The sequence below is a fragment of the Vulpes vulpes genome, unplaced genomic scaffold, assembly GCF_048418805.1.
Source record: "Vulpes vulpes isolate BD-2025 unplaced genomic scaffold, VulVul3 u000000657, whole genome shotgun sequence".
Lineage (NCBI taxonomy): Eukaryota > Metazoa > Chordata > Mammalia > Carnivora > Canidae > Vulpes > Vulpes vulpes.
In genome coordinates, this window is record NW_027325810.1 from 905,498 (window position 1) to 923,138 (window position 17,641).

General features: G+C 55.5%; 2 protein-coding genes across 13 annotated transcripts in view; both read right to left on the reverse strand.

Annotated features, from left to right (window-relative positions):
• The window catches only part of NFU1 (NFU1 iron-sulfur cluster scaffold), a 31,550-nt gene extending 28,566 nt beyond the window's left edge, over positions 1–2,984 (reverse strand). For 2 of the 4 annotated variants that reach the window (XR_011999336.1, XM_026017800.2), the window contains exons 1-2: positions 2,891–2,977; positions 19–119 (exon numbers count right to left, since the gene is read on the reverse strand). Coding sequence is in view for 2 of the 4 variants with exons in the window: in XM_026017798.2 (XP_025873583.1) it covers positions 19–119; positions 2,891–2,949 (160 nt within the window). In the remaining 2 variants the exon portion in view is untranslated. Of the gene's footprint in view, positions 1–18; positions 120–1,986; positions 2,331–2,890 lie in introns of those variants that run through there. The other 2 variants (XM_026017798.2, XM_072746139.1) reach the window with 2 other exon arrangements.
• A 5,616-nt stretch (positions 2,985–8,600) lies between these two features.
• AAK1 (AP2 associated kinase 1) overlaps positions 8,601–17,641 on the reverse strand; it is a 163,843-nt gene continuing 154,802 nt past the window's right edge. For 8 of the 9 annotated variants that reach the window (XM_072746156.1, XM_072746155.1, XM_072746159.1 and 5 more), the window contains one exon: positions 12,355–17,289. In XM_072746156.1, the coding sequence (XP_072602257.1) occupies positions 16,100–17,289 (1,190 nt within the window). In that variant the 3' untranslated portion in view covers positions 12,355–16,099. Of the gene's footprint in view, positions 9,182–12,354; positions 17,290–17,641 lie in introns of those variants that run through there. The other variant, XM_072746160.1, reaches the window with a different exon arrangement.

Sequence of the window (17,641 nt, forward strand, 5' to 3'; positions counted from 1 at the left end):
TAAAAGGTGAAATTTTACCTGTGTTACATAAGGTTGCAGGCAGTGGGAAAAGTGGTCTTTGCACAAACTGATGCAGAGGCTGTTTCTTAATGGTGCCTGGATTCATCATCGCACAGAATCTACATTCAAAAACAAATAAAAATGACATTTCAAGAGATAATCTTTTAAGCTCAGTGTCTCCTTCCTATATTTATTAAAAAAAATAATGATAACAACAAAGCTTAGTTTTCATCCTCCATCCACATTATTTGCACTTCCTTGGGCAAGCAACATCTGCAAACAGTTTAAGAACAAGAGCTCACGTGGAAATTTACAGCCTTGATAACTGAGTGTCATAGGATAGTGCAATACCCAGTGTAAGAAACAGAAACGCTACATTTGTGATTTATAACCTAGATTCTCAGACTCCTAGTGATGCATGAAGGATGCAAAGAACTACAAACTGTTATTTTTCTTCTTTTTTAATTAAAAAAAAAAAAAGGGGGATCCCTGGGTGGCACAGCAGTTTGGCGCCTGACTTCGGCCCAGGGCGCGATCCTGGAGACCCGGGATCGAATCCAGTGTCGGGCTCCCGGTACATGGAGCCTGCTTCTCCCTCTGCCTATGTCTCTGCCAATCTCTCTTTCTGTGTGACCATCATAAATAAATAAAAATTTAAAAAAAAAAAAAACACTAGGTAATAGTCACACAGTTCAAAATTCAAAGAGAGGGCAGCCCGGGTGGCTCAGCGGTTTAGCGCCGCCTTCAGCCTAGGACGTGATCCTGGAGACCCAGGATCAAGTCCCACGTCGGGCCCTTTGCAGGGAGTCTGCTTGTGTCTCTACCTGTGTCTCTGCCTCTCTGTGTGTCTTCCATGAAAAATAAATAAAATCTTAAAAAAAAAATTCAAAGAGAACAAAAGTAAATATTGGGGAAGTCTTCCTCCCTTTTCTGTCTCTACCATATTTCCCTGGAAAAAAGAGACCAATACTACCTGTTTTGAAAGGTATTTCACACTTCAAAAAGTCTAATAGAAAGTGTACTATTCTTCTCCAAACTGCTAACGTATCAAACAATTTTTATATGCTTTTTCACTGGAAACCTCTTAAGCTGGTGTTTGTAACTTTGGTTATTTCACTGTATTAGAGAAGTATTAATTGGCTATTTTTTTGTGGCTTCGACAAAAAAATGAAGAAGGGAAAAATAAATATTATTAGGAAAGGGAAAAAAAATGCTTTAGTGAAAAGTTTTAGAGACCTTTAGAAACTTGATGCAAGTTACTTTAGGATCCAGTTCCTGGCAGCCCGGGTGGCTCAATGGTTTATTGCCGCCTTTGGCCCAGGTCGTGACCCTGGAGACCGGGGATCGAGTCCCACATCAGGCTCCCTGCACGGAGCCTGCTTCTCCCTCTGCCTGTGTCTCTCTGAGTCTCTCATGAATAAATAAATAAAATCTTTAAAAAAAAAAAAAAAGAATCCAGTTCTCTGTGTGTCTCTCTGAGTCTCTGCCTGTGTCTCTCTGAGTCTCTCATGTATAAATAAATAAAATCTTAAAAAAAAAAAAAAAAGAATCCAGTTCCCTTTTCTTTTTAAAGGAGGCTCCACACCCAGCGTGGAACACAATGCCGGGCTTGAACTCAGATAATCCGTGTAAAGTGCTGACATCGGTGCCAAGCCTTAGAGCAAGAGTTCCATAAATGTTAGCTACCATTATTATTATGTTATAGGCGCCCAATAATTAGTGGCGGAATCAAATTTAAGGTTTGGGCTGAAATCGCTTTCATCTTTAACTTACTGCCTAATAAACCTTGGCTGCGCTGTAACTTGGAAATACACTGAAGCCCGGCACTGTCCTCCCTTCCACCCAGAGATAAAGCAGCAGAGTGGATGAACGTGGTGACAGCGATGGGTTTAAGGTGACGAAAGTAGTAAAGGGGAGTTAAACCATCCCAGTAAGACATCTATCCAAACAGAACAGGGCAGCCCGGGGGGCGCAGCGGTTTGGCACCTGCCGTGGGCCCAGGTGGTGACCCTGGAGACCCAGGATCAAGTCCCACGTCGGGCTCCCTGCATGGAGCCTGCTTATGCCTCTGCCTGTGTCTCTCATGAATAAATAAAATCTTTAAAAAAAAAAAACAAAAAAAAAAGGACGGAGGGGGCCTGCGAAAAGAATCCAGCAAGCTTAATGCATTTAAGCTTCTCGAGGGCGCCATGAGCAGGAAAGCTGCCAACGTTCACTACGTGAAACCTTAGGCCGTCCTGTCCTTTTGGTCCAGAAGCAAAAGTCAGATCAGGACAGCTACTTGGGTCGTGAGTCCTGTTCACCTGAGCAACGTGGGCAGGTGTCAGGGGAGGCCGCGCGGCAGGCAGGTGGCTCCGGGGGCTCAGGCCCAGGGCCCCGGATGCTCCGCGCAGCCCCTGCCCTTGGAGGCTGTGACCTCCTACAGCTCGGGTCACGTCCCTTCTGGGCCTTCGGGGCACAGGAGACCCCTACCGTCCGCGGACACTCGGGTTTGTGCTTAAGAGGCGGGGGGTGGGGTGGAGGGGGAGGGGGAGGGGGGCCGGGCTCAGCGCTGGAGACCTGCCCTGGCCCAGGCGTGACCCCGGGTCATGGGTTCGAGTCCCGCGCCGGGCCCCCGGCGTGGAGTGGAGCCTGCGTCTCCCTCCGCCCGGTCTCCGCCTCTCTCCGTGTGTCTCATGCATAAATACGTAAAATCTTTAAAAAAAAAAACAAAAACAAGGGAACGCCGGTGGGGGGAGGGGCCCGCGAGCCTCGCCGCGCTGCACAGGCCCCCGCCCGGCTGAGCCCCGACGGCGGCGGCGGCCCCGGAGGTCGCTCGGGGGCACTTGTCCCCGCCCCGCCCCGCCAGGCCCGGCGGCACCGGGTGCGGAGCTCCGGGCCCGTCACCTACCGCCCACGCAGCCCCGCGGCCGCGGCCGCAGCTCCCCCGCGCAGCCCGGCCGCCGCCATCTTAGTCCGAGTGCGCAGGCGCGGGCTCAGGCGCAGGCGCAGATCGGGAGCTGGGCGGGCTCCGCGGAGAGCGCACCCTGCCGGCCGCGGGCGGCGTTGCCACCGGGGAGCGGGAGATGCAGACGCCGCTCCCGGACGCCTTTGCCCGCCTCCGCGGTGGAGACCCGCACCTGGTCCGCTGGCCCCACCTCCGCGGTAGAGACCCGCACCCGCTCCCCTGCATCCACCTCCCCAGTAGAGACCCGCGCCTGGCCTCCTGCACCCACCTCCGCGGTAGAGACCCGCACCTGGCCCCAGTGCCCGCCTCCGCGGTGGAGACCCGCACCTGGTCCGCTGGCCCCACCTCCGCGGTAGAGACCCGCACCCGCTCCCCTGCATCCACCTCCCCAGTAGAGACCCGCACCTGGCCTCCTGCACCCACCTCCGCGGTAGAGACCCGCACCTGGCCCCCCGGCCCCACCTCCCTGGTAGAGACCCGTTTGCGCAAACGTCCAATAAACCCTCTTGCCAATTGCATGTGCGTGTCTGGGGTCTGAGTCTCTGGGGCGTCCACGGGACACGTTGGCAGCCATGAGCCAGGGTCCAACACCGCGGGGAGCTGCTTCTCCCTCTGCCTGCGCCCCTGCCTCTCCCGGTGTCTCTCATGAATCAGTAAGTAAAATAGTAAAAGAAAGAAAAGGAAAGGAGGTGTTGGAGCAGTGGGGGCGTTGCCGGTGCCGGAGCGGCCCTGCCGCCCAGCTCGGGTTCCGCGGCCTCGCGGCCTCTCGGGCGGGCCCTGCACGCGCCTCGCTCCATCCTGGCCTTGGCGTGGTCCCCGGGGCCTGGCACGGAGGAGAGGCCCGAAGCGCCCCCGGCCGGTCCCCTGCCACACTGCTTCGTTACGTGCTCATCGTGCACAGTCATTGCCCGGCTCGAGGGCCCGGCGGGGGGCGGCGGCAGGGCCGGGGGATCCGGTGCCCGCAGAGCGCGAGGGGCCCAGCGCCCTGCTCCGTGAGCTGTGGGTGTGCACGGCGGCCGCCACCTGCGGAGCGGGCGACAGAAAGGTGCGTGGGCAGGCCCTGCATTGTCACAGGGTCAGGCGCGGTTGTCCTCCGGGAAGCTCGGGACCCACTCGGGACCGCTCCGGACCGGCCGTGAACAGCGGCGGGCCTGCGGCCTGGTCTACCCCCGGGGCGGGCCTGCGGCCTGGTCTACCCCCGGGCGGGCCTGCGGCCTGGTCTACCCCCGGGCGGGCCTGCGGCCTGGTCTACCCCTGGGGCGGGCCAGCGGCCTGGTCTACCCCCCGGGCGGGCCTGCGGCCTGGTCTACCCCCGGGGTGGGCCGGCGGTGCAGCCCGTGGGTGTCTGCCCCGAGCACGACCAGGCCGCCGCGGGGACCGCGTCCGGGACAGGAGCCCTCCCTGCCCAAACCGGTGGCAGCCAAGAGTCCGGCCCATGGGCCGCGGGTCCTGCTGTGTCGGGCCGGTTCGAGGGCTCTGCCTGGGGCTCAGGAGGGGCCTCAAAGCCAGGTGAGCCCCAAACTAAGAGGGCGGCCGTGTGACAGCCCCGGGCCGGGGTCAGGGAAGCGGGAGGAGGGCCGCGCGGGCCTCGCCTCCTGGGGCTCCTGGGTCAGCCGGGTCAGGGCGGGGAGTAAATAGGGTGATGGTGGCAGGACACACGCTGCCCCGAGGACACGGGGGCCCCAGGAAGAGCCGGGAAGAGACGCGGGTCACCGGGGTTTCTACGGTGGAGGGGGGTCAGGAAACCGTTGTGCTGGGCCCCGATTCTTCCCAAGAGACTGGTCAAGGTCCCAGGAAGTGCTAAACAGGCGACAGCGGCCATCGGGCCTTCTGATCACCACTCTCCACACTCTCCGTGGGTTGTGGGTCGAGAGAAAGAAATCTCTTCCTTCTTCCTGTCTCTTAAAAATTCTAGGAGAAACATTTTCTTTTTTAAATTTTATGATTTATTTGGTGGGCGGGGAGAGAGCGTGCGCAGCAGAGGGGCGAGGGGCAGAGGGCGAAGCAGACCCCTGGCTGTGCAGGGAGCCCCACACAGGGTTCCATCCTGGGGCTTTGGGACCATGACCCAAGCTGAAGGCAGACGCCCAACCCCTGAGCCCCCCAGGCCCTGGGGATCTGGGTGCTGCAGTGGGTTAAACACCCGACTCTTGGTTCAGGCTCAGGTCATGACCTCAGGCCTCAGGGTTGTGGGATGGAGCCCCTGGCAGGGCTCTGTTCTGATGCAGCCGGCCCTCTGCCCCTCCGCCCCCCACCCCCCACCCCCACCCCGGCACTCTCACCTTCTCTCTCTCTCCTAAATAAATCTTTTAAAAATAAAAGCATGGGGCAGCCTGGGTGGCTCAGCGGTTTAGCGCCGCCTTCTGCCCAGGGCCTGGTCCTGGAGACCTGGGATCGAGTCCCACGTCGGGCTCCCTGTGTGGAGCCTGCTTCTCCCTCTGCCTGTGTCTCTCATAAATAAATAAAATCTTTTAAAAAATAAAATAAAATATAAAAATAAAAGCAGAAGTCCCCAAGTATTTCCCCAAGTCACTCTACAAGCCTTGGATCTCCTCTGCTGGTTTATGCCCGATGGCTTTATACCAACCACCACCCAGACCCAGCCTCCTCCTCCCCCCCCCGCCCCCCCACATCCTGCTTCCCCACCCCCCCAACCCCTCTGACCCGGTTCCACCTCCACAGTCAGGAAAGAATCCTTAGATTTGAGATGTACGGGGAACACCGAGCCCGGTCAGGTTTGCAGCCACAGGGAGGTCGCCTCCCGCCCAGTGGGTTGTGCCCTGCGTGACCCCGCGGCCACGGTAGCAGCAGATCGTGACCCCTGAGCTCACAGCGCCACAGCCCCGCAGCTCAGGCTGCCGTGGGACCTTTTCCCGTCGTTTCCCGAGTTTCAGGTGAAGCCTCACAGTCCAGGACACTGGATGCTAAGGGCTGCAACGTTTCAACGTGATTGGAGCCAACCGTGTAAGCTTCCCTTACACGCTGTAGAAAAATGACGACCCCCCCCCCGCCCCCGGTTCTAGAACAGACGCCAACTGGAAATCCTGTTTTAAGACCCCAGGGGGCCTGCGCAGGGTGGGGGGGCTGCACACGGTGGGGGGGCCTGCGCACAGAGGGGGGGTTCGCACGGAGGGGGGCTGCTGCACACGGGGGGCCTGCACACCAGGGGAAGGGGGCTGTGCAGGGGGGGCCTGCGCTTGGGAGGGGGGCGCTGCACATGGTGGAGGCCTGCACACAGAGTGGGGGGGCCTGCGCAGGGTCGGGGGGGCTCCTGCACACGGAGGGGGGCTGCGCAGGGTGGGGGGGCCTGTGCACGTCGGGACAGGCTTCCTGAGCCCTAGGAGCTCTGGGCCTGCCCCCAGCTACTGGGGTGAAATGCAGTGGGGAGCCCTCGGGGGGCCCAGAGCTTGGGGTGAAGCTAAAGCGAAGGCCTAGCACAGCAAAGGCGGAGGGAGCAGGGGAGCAGCTGGTCCTCGTGGGCTTGGAGCGACGAGGACACAAGGCCTGGCGGTGGCACCAGAGCTGCGGCGCAGTGCCAGGCCCGCGGGTTCTGGAAGGGCCTCCTGCTCTCGGGGTCTGGCGGGGGGGGGGGGGGGGGGGGGGGGGAGACGGGCAGCAGGAGGCGACGGCGCGGGGTTGGCCCGGACCTGGGCCTGGACACCACCCTCGTCCTTCAGGTCATGTGTGTCCTGAGTATTGTTCTCTTTTGCAGACGTGGAAACCCGGAGTCGCCGTTCTCCGCGGCCCCCGCTCCGCCCAGGTCCTGCTGGCCAAGCGCCCCGCGAGCTGGCGCGGTCACCGCGGGGACAGTTGCGGGGAGAGGGGCCTGCGCACCCTCCACCCGTGGGAAGGAGGGAGGGAAGCCCGGGCAGGCGGGAGGTGCAGGTCCTAAGGACTTGGCTGGTGTCCCTAACCCTGGGGAGCACTGTGGAAGGTGTGCGAGGGCCGTTTTTATTGTTCTTAAGATCTTATTCATGAGACACACACAGAGGCAGAGACACAGGCAGAGGGAGACGCAGGCCCCTCAGGGGAGCCTGTGGCAGGACTGGATCCCAGGACCCTGGGCCACCTTGTTCCTTAAAATACATCCTTCCTTCCTTCTTTAGACCCGGCTCACTCCTCAATGCGCTGCCGTCTACACCGCGCCTGCTGGGGTCACCGCGGCCCCCGCCCCACGAATCCCAGTAACATTTTTCTCCTGATGTCCCCGCAGCATTTCAAACTACCGACACTGCTCATTCTTGAAAAGCTGGACCCCCCCCCCCCCCCCCCGAGCTCTGCTATCACCCTTCTGCTGAGCGTGTGGCTCAGTTTCCTTCGTGGCTTCTTCCCTCCCCCCATCCTTTATTATTTTTAAAATTTATTTATGGTAGTCACAGAGAGAGAGAGAGAGAGAGAGAGAGAGAGAGGCAGAGACACAGGCAGAGGGAGAAGCAGGCTCCATGCACCGGCAGCCCGACGTGGGACTCGATCGTGGGTCTCCAGGATCGCTCCCTGGGCCGAAGGCAGGCGCCAAACCGCTGGGCCACCCAGGGATCCCTCCCCCATCCTTTAAATGTTGTCCTTCCCCAAAGATTGTGCAAGTGCGCCTCTTACCCTACCTTCTCTTTCACTGACGCCATCTACCGCCGGGACGACCCGATGACTGCCCTCTCCCAGCAGCGGAGACTCCTCTCCCAACTCAAGCCGCCCACCCCGTCTGCACCGCTTCCTTCCGCAGCCCGTGCAGGCTCAAGAAGGACATTTTCAACTACCGTGGCTGTGTCACTCGGTGTTTCTGAACACGTATGTCAGGGGGCTAACCTGGATGGATTTGCATCAAGAAACTCCATTAAGCCAATTTAATTTTTGATCCACTTCCTATGCTATGTATTTCCATTTTATTGTAATTATTTTCCCTAGGATCCAGTCTCTTCTCTATATATTTTATAATGGAGACTTCTTAGTCAATTTTTGGTTAATTTGTAATTTTAGCAATGTAGCTTCTGCTCTCGAGGTCTCCTGGGGCTACTAGACCTACTAGATTCAAATTTCCTGGCTAGAATTTCGACTTAAACTTGACACTTGGGCAGCCCGGGTGGCTCAGCAGTTTAGCGCCGCCTCCGGCCCAGGCCCTGATCCTAGAAACCCGGGATCGAGTCCCGGATCGGGCTCCCTGCATGGAGCCTGCCTCTCCCTCCGCCTGTGTCTCTGCCTCTTTCTCTTTCTCTCTGTGTCTCATGAATAAATAAATAAAATCTTTAAGAAAAAAAAAACTTGAAACGGAAACTGAAACAAAAAATAAATAAATAAACTTGGTCAAAATTTCATTCTTCCATCAATCTTTAATGATGCGTGGTTTTAACAGATTTGAATTTTACACGAACTATTTCTACCAGTAATACTCATTATAAACTGAATAGAGGCCAACAGTTTATATTTAATTCTTTGGTTCTTCCAAAACACAGAAAACAGTCATCAATTCTCTGCTGATAACTTAAGGTTTTCTCTGAAGGGTAAGGACGATCTGTCCTTGAGGTCAAGTTCCTGCTAAGACACAGGATGCGCCTGGGGAGATGTACAAATACTAATTTTGCCCAATGTGACTCGGGGAGTTCCGTACCTAGTGATGACCTGGGTCCCCAAGCCTCAGGGCTAGAGAAGTGGGCCGTCTTCTGACGAGAATACTTGGACTCTTCCGGGCCTCTGACCAAGCAGAATTACGGGTCTTCTTCCGTGTAAACTGGATGCTCCCCGACCCTCTAGCCCTTGCTACCCCCAGGAGAGGTGAACTCAAAGAAGAATTCTTACGATGGAAGGAAAAAGATCTTTGTCTCCCCGTCCAGGCAAACAAGCCTAAATCATCTGCTCTCGGCTTTTCTCTGGGTCTCACTCTGGTTCCTCCCACTGGCTCTCAATTAGGGGCTGATATTCGGGCACCCCCTCCCTGGCTGGGCTCTTACTAACCAGTCTCGGGGCTGGCCTGGCAAAAATGAGCCACACGGGCGAATGCGAACGACAGCGTCCTGTGGGAACTGGGGCTTCTGACTTGGGCTCTCCCTACCAGGAAGGCAGGGCTGAGTCCACCCACGTTTGCAGAAGGCCCTGATTACCCCCAGAGCAGTCCAAGTCACAGGCGAAGACGACTGTCCTCTTGGTCCACGGTAACTTGAAACAGAAGCAGCACAGGAACTTTGCATCGTAGGACGAGCTGGAGCGTATCGTTAGACATACACGAACCAGATCTCGGTGAATCTTCAGAAAAAGGAGGCAACTTTGGTTTTACTCATGTGAGTCACACCAGAACTCTCGGAATCCCTGGATCTTCCACTGCCAATTTCAACTCAGACCTGAACTCAGCCCTTCACCAATTCTCCCCGAATGATGGATGTCAAACTCATTAAAGCTCCAATATTATGGTTATTTTGTCAAATTCGGGGAGGAAATAAGCAGGCAGTTTCCCTCCCACACTATGGGATTTTAAGATTCTTAGGAATTATTCATTCCTCCCCAATTCCTCTCTTTGCGTGTATGTGTGTACTTTATGTACTTCCAAATTTTAATTCCAGTATCATTAACGTACAGTGTTATGTTAGTCTCAGGTGTACAATAGAGGGTTCGGTAATTCTGTACATGACCTAGGGCTCCTCAAGGTAAGTGTCCTCCTAATCCCCTTCACCCAGCTCACCCACGCCCCCCCCCTTCCCTCTGGTAACCTCCAGTTAATTCTCTATAGTTAAGAGTCTGTTGTTTCTGCTTGTTGTTTCCAAGACTTCCTTCTAATTTGTTAGGTTAATGCTGGTCTCTCTTAAGGCCTTTTTTGGTTTGTTTTGAAAGCCTGAATATTATGCAGGTCATATTCAGGTAACATATTTTAGGGGCTCACGGTAAAGTTTACAATAGCAGAGAGCTCTGTGGTTTTCTTGGCTCAGTCCTTATGGCCCCGCTGTCTTTATTATTTCATTTATGTCTCCAGGTAACATCTAGAATGGAAAGTAGGTCTCAGGTAGTAGCAATGCTGGCATTGGAAACCAACCAACCAACCAACCAACCAACCAACCTTGAAACTCAAAAACGCAAAACTAGGTGTGGCACTGTAAAAGGTACTTATGGAGGCCTTCAGTCCTAGGAAGATCTGACTTAAGAAATGATACAAAATATAGATCATTTGCTTTTATTAGGTTCATTTTAATAAAGTGTATAAGAGTTTACAACTCAAAACAATTATTCATAAAAACTATCAGATACATGAGATAGATCACACGACGAGTGCAATAACAGAAATCCAAAAGTCTGCAAACAGGAGGTATTGCAAAAACTGTGAAGATTGACTTTACGAATGTCTTTCTCCCTTCCTTTCCATGTCCACAGCCCATGGGATTGCATGCACATGCTGTTTTCTGCGGTCTGATGACCTCAGGGTTCCTTGTAGCTGGGTCAACTTCCTCGTTCAGTGAACTCAAAATGTCTTGCCAGCAGAGGAGTTCACCTCTTGTCCATGGAATGAGCATTGTCCTTGGCCTTTATTTGGTTTCTGCGCCCTAACAAATGACATCACACGCTTTCTCTTTCGAAGGAATGTCTTGCAGGCCTTGTGCTGGTCTGGTCTCTACTGCCAGTCCAACTCCACACATGAGCCAGGGGTTCAGGCCAAACCCTACTGAGTTTCATCCTCGTGGATGAGAAGAGCGTACTTAACTGTGGGAACAGGCTAAGGCGATGGCTGACTTTTCCCACCATTATCTAGAACAACTCCAGGTCTCTGAGTTGTTGGCAAATGGGACTGAGTTTACTCAGGCCAACTACCTATTGTCACCACTTGCTATTCTTTGGATGCCTTCATAAGGAGGTCTTAACACCATGGCAGAAAGTATGAGGACAGACAGACAGACAGACACACACACACACACACACACACACACACACACGCCTCTTCAATCACAATCCTCAAACAGGAGTCTGCGGTAGACTCAGAGAATACAATGATTTGCCACTTCAGAGTGAAAAGGCTACACTGCCTTCGCTTACTTCCAAAGTCTCACTTTAACTGACATTGTTAGACACCATTTCTGCAAACAAACAAAAACAAAAACAAAACAAAAACATAACGACAAAAGCCAGTTCTGTAATTCTTTGCTGAAAGGAATCCAACAGATCCCTTTAACGTGTGTGCGCGGTTCCATCACAACGCAGTGCAGGTTTCAGGAACACAACATTGTACTATAAACCACAACAGCGTCACCCACGTTGAGACTGCTGGGAAGGCGCTCGGGCTAAATTTCTCACAGAATTACTGAGTTCTGGGAATACTGGAGTAGGCCCCAGTGTGCTGGGCAGCAGTCAGCCGTCTTTGCAAGCCCTTGTGGAGCCCCTTCACACCTGGACTTTCCCCTGCACTCGGGGCACACCGAGCCTGTGTCAGGTCATGGTGGAGAGATGCCTTTGGGCTGTGTCTCCGGAGTAAGGCTGGACCCCTGCCAACCTCGCTTCGTCTGCTCTTCTAGTCCGTAAGGAGCGGGGAGGTGAGCCACTCAGCTTACTTGGAGTTCCTCCAGGGTCGTGAGATTATCACGGGGTAGGCTGGAACTTAGGAAGAAACTGTTTACAGTAACAAAGGCACATAGAAATTACCAGGATCATCCACTCATACCTCTCATTCATCCTCTTGGTGGTGTGGCCATAGTAGAGGAATGTTAGTGGGGAAACCAAGTGGGAACGGGAACAAGAGGAGCCAGGAAGGCCTGCAGGAGCAGAGAAGCCGCAGGGGAGAGCTGCGTCGGCAGCGTTTTAGGGACGGGATGTTGGATACCACACGGGAGGCCTGTTGGCTAATAAAGGTCAAGGTTCAAATGAGGCAGGTAGGACTGGAAGTCGGAGAGCAAGGTGACCCCTGGGGAATCAAGACATAGCCAGGGTGGATCCTCACCTCTAAGCTGAGGCAGCTAGGTATTTTCAGCAACCTGGAAAACTTATTTTATAGCAAAAGAGCATAGAAACAATTCCCAACCAGATACTACTTTTTTTTTTTTAATTTTATTTTCAAGCATCTTGAAGTCTTCAAGTGAACGTCACAAGTTTGCAAGTGTTGATGGTTTAAAAAAAAACAACAAGAAACAAAAACTACAAGGAGGAGTTGACAAAGGCATTGAAAAATGAGGAATTTAAATTACATGATTCCATTTAAAATCTTCACGTTTACTCCATGAGGCAGGATTGGAGGATGAGAACCCCGGGGGTGACTATGGGCATTTACAAAAGTGCTTCTACCTCCTTAGAAGCTGCGGTCTTCCCAGCAGCTCTCCTACGTCCCTTTTATCAAAATAATCCAAGTTCCAGATTTCTCAGATAAAAATGCATCTATGCGACCAGCAGCCATTCCAGAGTTGACTGGCATGTATTCTTGAAATTCAATTCCACAGACACAGCAGGGAATAACATTTTTCTTTATTCACCCGAACAACTCCATTTTAAGTTGTATCCTTCCTGCTAGAGAATGGGTTGGAGCTCACCCTTCTCCAAGTTTCCTATAAAATTTCCTATGTGGGAAAATGAATACAAATCATACGATCCATGTTCTGATGACCTTTCTTTATAGAAGCAAACACAGCATGATCGAATTAATATTGGCAGATCACTCTGGTGATCACATTTAAGTAAAACTGAAAACTGCTACTTTGAGTCAGTGAAATGTCCACCAAACAGTTTAAAACACTGATGTTCATGTATTCTAAATTTACTAAATAAATAATGGGCCAATAAGATGCTGGTATTTTTTTCTGGAAGGTTTAAACAAACAAAAAAAAAGTCAGTTGTCAGATTAAACGGAGACCAAACATGGGCACGTGGACAGGTACACACCAGTCGACACATAGGAAATTGCCAACTCAATGACAACTGAGCCCAAAATGAAACTGAATTTATGACCTAGATTCCCATAGGTCCTGCCCAGCTTCTGCTTCTGCCTCGTTTTGTTCCAATTAACAAGGATTGGGAGCCTAACAGGCCGTATGTGAACTCAAGGTAAATATTTTCCACCACACATAATGTAACTTCATTAATTCAATGGTGCCGCTGGTCAATTAACACAGATTCTTTAAAAGAGTTCTTCGGCGCGCGTTGTGCTTCAATGCTTTATGTCTAAATATATTCCGGCTCATTGCACTCCACTGAAATGCAAAGGCACAAGTTCTTGCATCCCCATCAGATGTGTAGAGCAAATAACGCATAAAACTAAGAGGTGTAGCATTTTGTTGACTATATATCCTCTTTTTCTCCTTAATGTTAACGTGTTGCGGTATAGTTGTTGGAAACATGCATTTGCTACTAATTTAAAGCACCCTGAGCACTCCTAAATCCCTTAACACTAAATTTTCTAGAATTCCAGATTCAGGATGGCCTCTGGCAAGAATATTTTATCTTTAAATGATGCTTTTACCCTATACGATCCAAAGATCGATGCAGAATTTACTAGTTATTAGCTAATAAGTAAGGTAGTATAGTCACAAATTTTTCATGCTTCACTCAGCCCACGCGTGACAAATGATTCAACTCTGTGATTAAAATACCATGATTTTACTGATTTTACCTGGAGAGCTAAGATGGATACTTGATTAGGAAGAAGCAATTAAATAACCAAAGGAAGGACCTTTTGCAGGGCTGTTACAGAGGCAATCCTGAATTTTGGGAAGAGTGAGTGAGAATGGCCTTCCCCTTGAAGAGTTCCTGACTTGGGGTAAGAACTCTCCCCGAATGCTCCTATCCTCTCAGCGCCTGCCTTGCGGGGCTTCACTTGATAACGACCAAGGTTAGAGTGTGGGGTGCAAAGTCCCATATGCATGAGCCCAGACTATTTATCCAACTGGAGAGATGATTTTTGCATCCGCTGTTACACAAAATAATTAGAAATAATCACCGGGAGAAAAGCAACCTCTGCGAAGGAACATTTAACATTCCCCAGGGGGAAAGACTGTCGCGGTCGGAACCTCACTTGGAAGACCATTGCTGAGAGCCCTGATCCAGTGCCGATTATTTAAGTTTATCTTTTAACCTGGACATTTGAAATAGGTGGAGGCCGAACTAGAAAAAGTCTTGTGAAGTTGCTGTTCATGTCCTACCCCTAAGATGCCGCCGATTGAAAGAGTACGACCCCTCATCAACTGCGATCACGTCTGGCATTCTCGCTTGATTCTTGGACGAATTTCCAATTCCTGAATCCTTAACCTGGTTGGGTGAGCAACTCTCCCGACTCCTGCAGCGACTGGAGACATCGCTGACGTCAACGACAAGTCACCGGGAGCTTTCAGGCTGAAACTTGGTGCAGCAGCTCCTCCCACGAGGTTGAACTTCGTCAGCAGAGATGTTCCGTGGAGACACCGAAGTCTCACCTTAAGGCACTAATAACAAAGGCTGCGGAAGCAGCCGGGCGGCCAGATCTTGCCCGGAATAGAAGACCTTGCAAACACACAAGTCAGTCGCCCACCTGGCCTACCTGGACGTCTCCAGAGGATGGGGGATCAGAACGTTTGCAGGGATCGCGGACTCGGCTCCTTACTCTTCTCCCAACTGATTTACGGGTCTCAGATTTTTCCTCAAGGGGCGGCAGAGAAAGGGGGCAAGGAATGGGCAAGCAGCCACAAGCCGATCTTGTCTGGAGCCGAGTCTCGAGCCGCATCCCACAGTGGCAGGTGGCAGGTGGCAGGTGGCAGGTGGCGTGCTCAGGCCTGAGGGTCTAGGTACGTTATCGCTGAGACCACGTGCCCAGGGGTTAGAGCCGCCACAAGGTGCTCTTTTCTAATGTTCTGAGGAAAAGAGCATAATTAATTTTTTAAGACCGTGCAAAGGGAATTTGCTAATAGCAAATTTTGGAGGAAATAAAAGAATCTCCGAAACCTCAGTTTCGGCAGAATTTTCCCACACCTTCCAACGAATTCGACCTCGTCACAAGACACGACTAAGTAAAAACAGGAGCTGCGACAGGCCAGGAGCCTGATGCCAGGAAATGAGGGGCCGTGGAGGTAGGTGGAGGGAGGCCGGCTGGACCCGGGGAAATGCTCTCTGGGCGCACACGCACACGCACCTGTGCACTCACAGGGATTTAACAAGCAAGGGCGTGCGAAGGCTCAGCACTGGCACACTTCGACAGAAGGAAAGGATCTGACGCCCGTTACACACCCGCACTCACTCACGTGTGAGGCCAGCCTGGCTCGCAGGGCCACGTGCTCCCAGGGCTCCCGCTGGGGCTGCTGGTTTTACAGGAACGACTGGTGTGGGCAGGACCCGCGGCCCTGGGCTTGCAGGGGCCCCTTGCACCTCCTCCGGCCACAGCCCCTTCACCGAGCATCACACCGGGTCCCCAAGGGCGGACCTTGAGTCCTTGGGCCACAGTCACTGGGGACCCGCAGGACCAGAACCTGGGGGAGCCTGGCCCCTTTGGGGTTGGGGGAGACGCCTTCCCGGACTTCAACAGTTGGGGGGTGGAGAGAGCAGAGTTCTGGGCGCAGGCGGAGGCGAGGTGCCCGGAGGTCCGAAATCCGCATCCACAAGGGAAATGAGCATAACTTACGGGGGTTCCACTGAGTGTCACTGTCACTGGGGTTGCTGGCCTCGTGGAACCAGAGGCTGCTCGGCCGCCCCGCCTCTTCTGGGGGGTCAGCTTTGAGGTCGGGGCTCGGGGACCCCGTCTCTTCTGGGGGAGTCAGCTGCGAGGTCGGGGCTCCCCGCATGTTCCGGGCTCAGCTGCAAGGTCCGGGCTCGGTGGGGGCCGTCTCTTCTGGGGGGTCAGCTGCAAGGGTCGAGGCTCAGGGGACCCCACGTCTCCTGGGGGTCAGCTGCGAGGTCGGGGCTCGGGGCTCCCCGCATGTTCAGGGGTCAGCTGCGAGGTCAGGGCTCGGGGACCCTGTGTCTCCTGGGGGTCAGCTGCGCGATCAGGGCTCGGGGACCCCGTCTCTTCTGGGGGGTCAGCTGCGAGGGTCGAGGCTCAGGGGACCCCGCGTCTCCTGGGAGTCAGCTGCAAAGTCGGGGCTCAGGGGGCCCCCTCTCTTCTGGGGGGTCAGCTGTAAGGGTCAGCTGCGAGGTCGGGCTCGGGGGACCCCGTCCCTTCTGGGGGGTCAGCTGCGAGGTCGGGCTCCCCGCGTGTTCCGGGGCCGGCCGCCAGGTCGGGGCTCCGCAGCGCCCCTAGGGCCTCTGGCGGCCCGACCTGGCGGGGAAGGGCGCTAGGGCGAAGGGGTCGGCGGGCAGCTCCGCGGTCCTGGCGGCCTGGGCGCCGGGCGGAGCCACAACGGTGCAGGCGGCGAGGGGCTGCGCGTCGGGGCCGTAGTGGCGCGAGTACTTGCGCAGGGCCTGTGGGCGCGAGGGGCGGCCGTCGGGGGGGGGCCCCGGCTCCGGGGGGGGCGCGGGGCAGGCGCCGTTGGGGGGCGCGGGCGGCGGGGCGGGGCCCGGGGGCGCGGCGCGGTCGGGGCCGGGGCGCGGGGGCCCCTCGGCCGGGGGGGCGGGGGCGGGGGCGGGGGCGGCGCGGGCCTGCGCGGGGGGCTCGGGCTCCTCCAGGCTCTTCTTCTTGCTGAAGGGGGCGCGCAGGAACACGTCGGGCTCCTCGGGCGGGGCCGCGCCCGCCCTGCACGCAAACGGGGCCCTGGAGAAAATGTCCAGGCCCGGCGCGGGGCCCCGGCAGCTCCGGAACGGGGCGGTGGCGAACACGTCGGGCTCCGCGCTGCCCGCTGCCGCCGGCTGCTCCAGGCCCGGGAAGGGCGCCCGGCCCACCTGGCCCACCTGGCCCACCTGGCCGGCCCGGCCTGCCTGGCCTACTGGGCCTGCCTGGACTGCCCGGCCCGCCTGGCCCGCTTGGGCCGCCTGACCTACCTGGCCCGACCAGCCCACCTGGCCCGCCTGACCTACCTGGCCCAACCAGCCCACCTGGCCTGCCTGGCCTACCTGGTCCACCTGGCCTGCCTGGCTTGCGCAGCCTACCTGGCCTACTTGGCCCACCTGGCCTGCTTGGGCCGCCTGGCCCGCCTGGCCTACCTGGCTCACCTGGCCCACCTGGCCCAGCTCCCGAGCGAGGGGCCCCACGCCGCCCGGCCTCCCCTGCGGGCCCTTGCAGCCGTCGTCCTCCTCCTCGGACTCCAGGAGGGGCCGGGAGCCACTGCAGTCCAGCACGTCTCCCTCCAGGTCCGTGCCCTCCTCCTCGCTGCTGTGGAACGAACTGTTGCTCGAAGGGCCGTCGCGGGCCAGGGAGTCCGACTCCAGGCTGCGCTGGGCGCCGGGCGCTCCCGAGGCCTCCGGGTGCAGGGGGGCGCCTCTGCCGGCCGCCGGCTCCTTAAAGTGCTCTACGGTTAGGACAGGGCGGGGGTTGGGCTCTCTCTGGAGACCTAGGGAAGCACAAAGGGCAGCATTAAGGCACAGGTCACGTCAGCTCTCCCTGGACACGCAACGGCAACCCGCGGCGGACACATCGGGGGCCAAATAATAAAGGTGGAAATGGAAAAAGGAAAAACGGAAACATAAAAAGTCAGGCAAGGAAACGGCACACAAACCGGAACACGAGCAACCACCGTCTCACACTTTGGAACAGGACGCGCACGGTGTGCGGGACAGGAGATGAGGGTGTAGACACACGCACGTTCAGCACAAGGACACGATGCCCCGCGCGCTGGCACCGCCACCCGTCTACCTGGCACTGGCTCGTGTGGGCTGCAGGCCCAGTCCCTCGTCTCCACACGT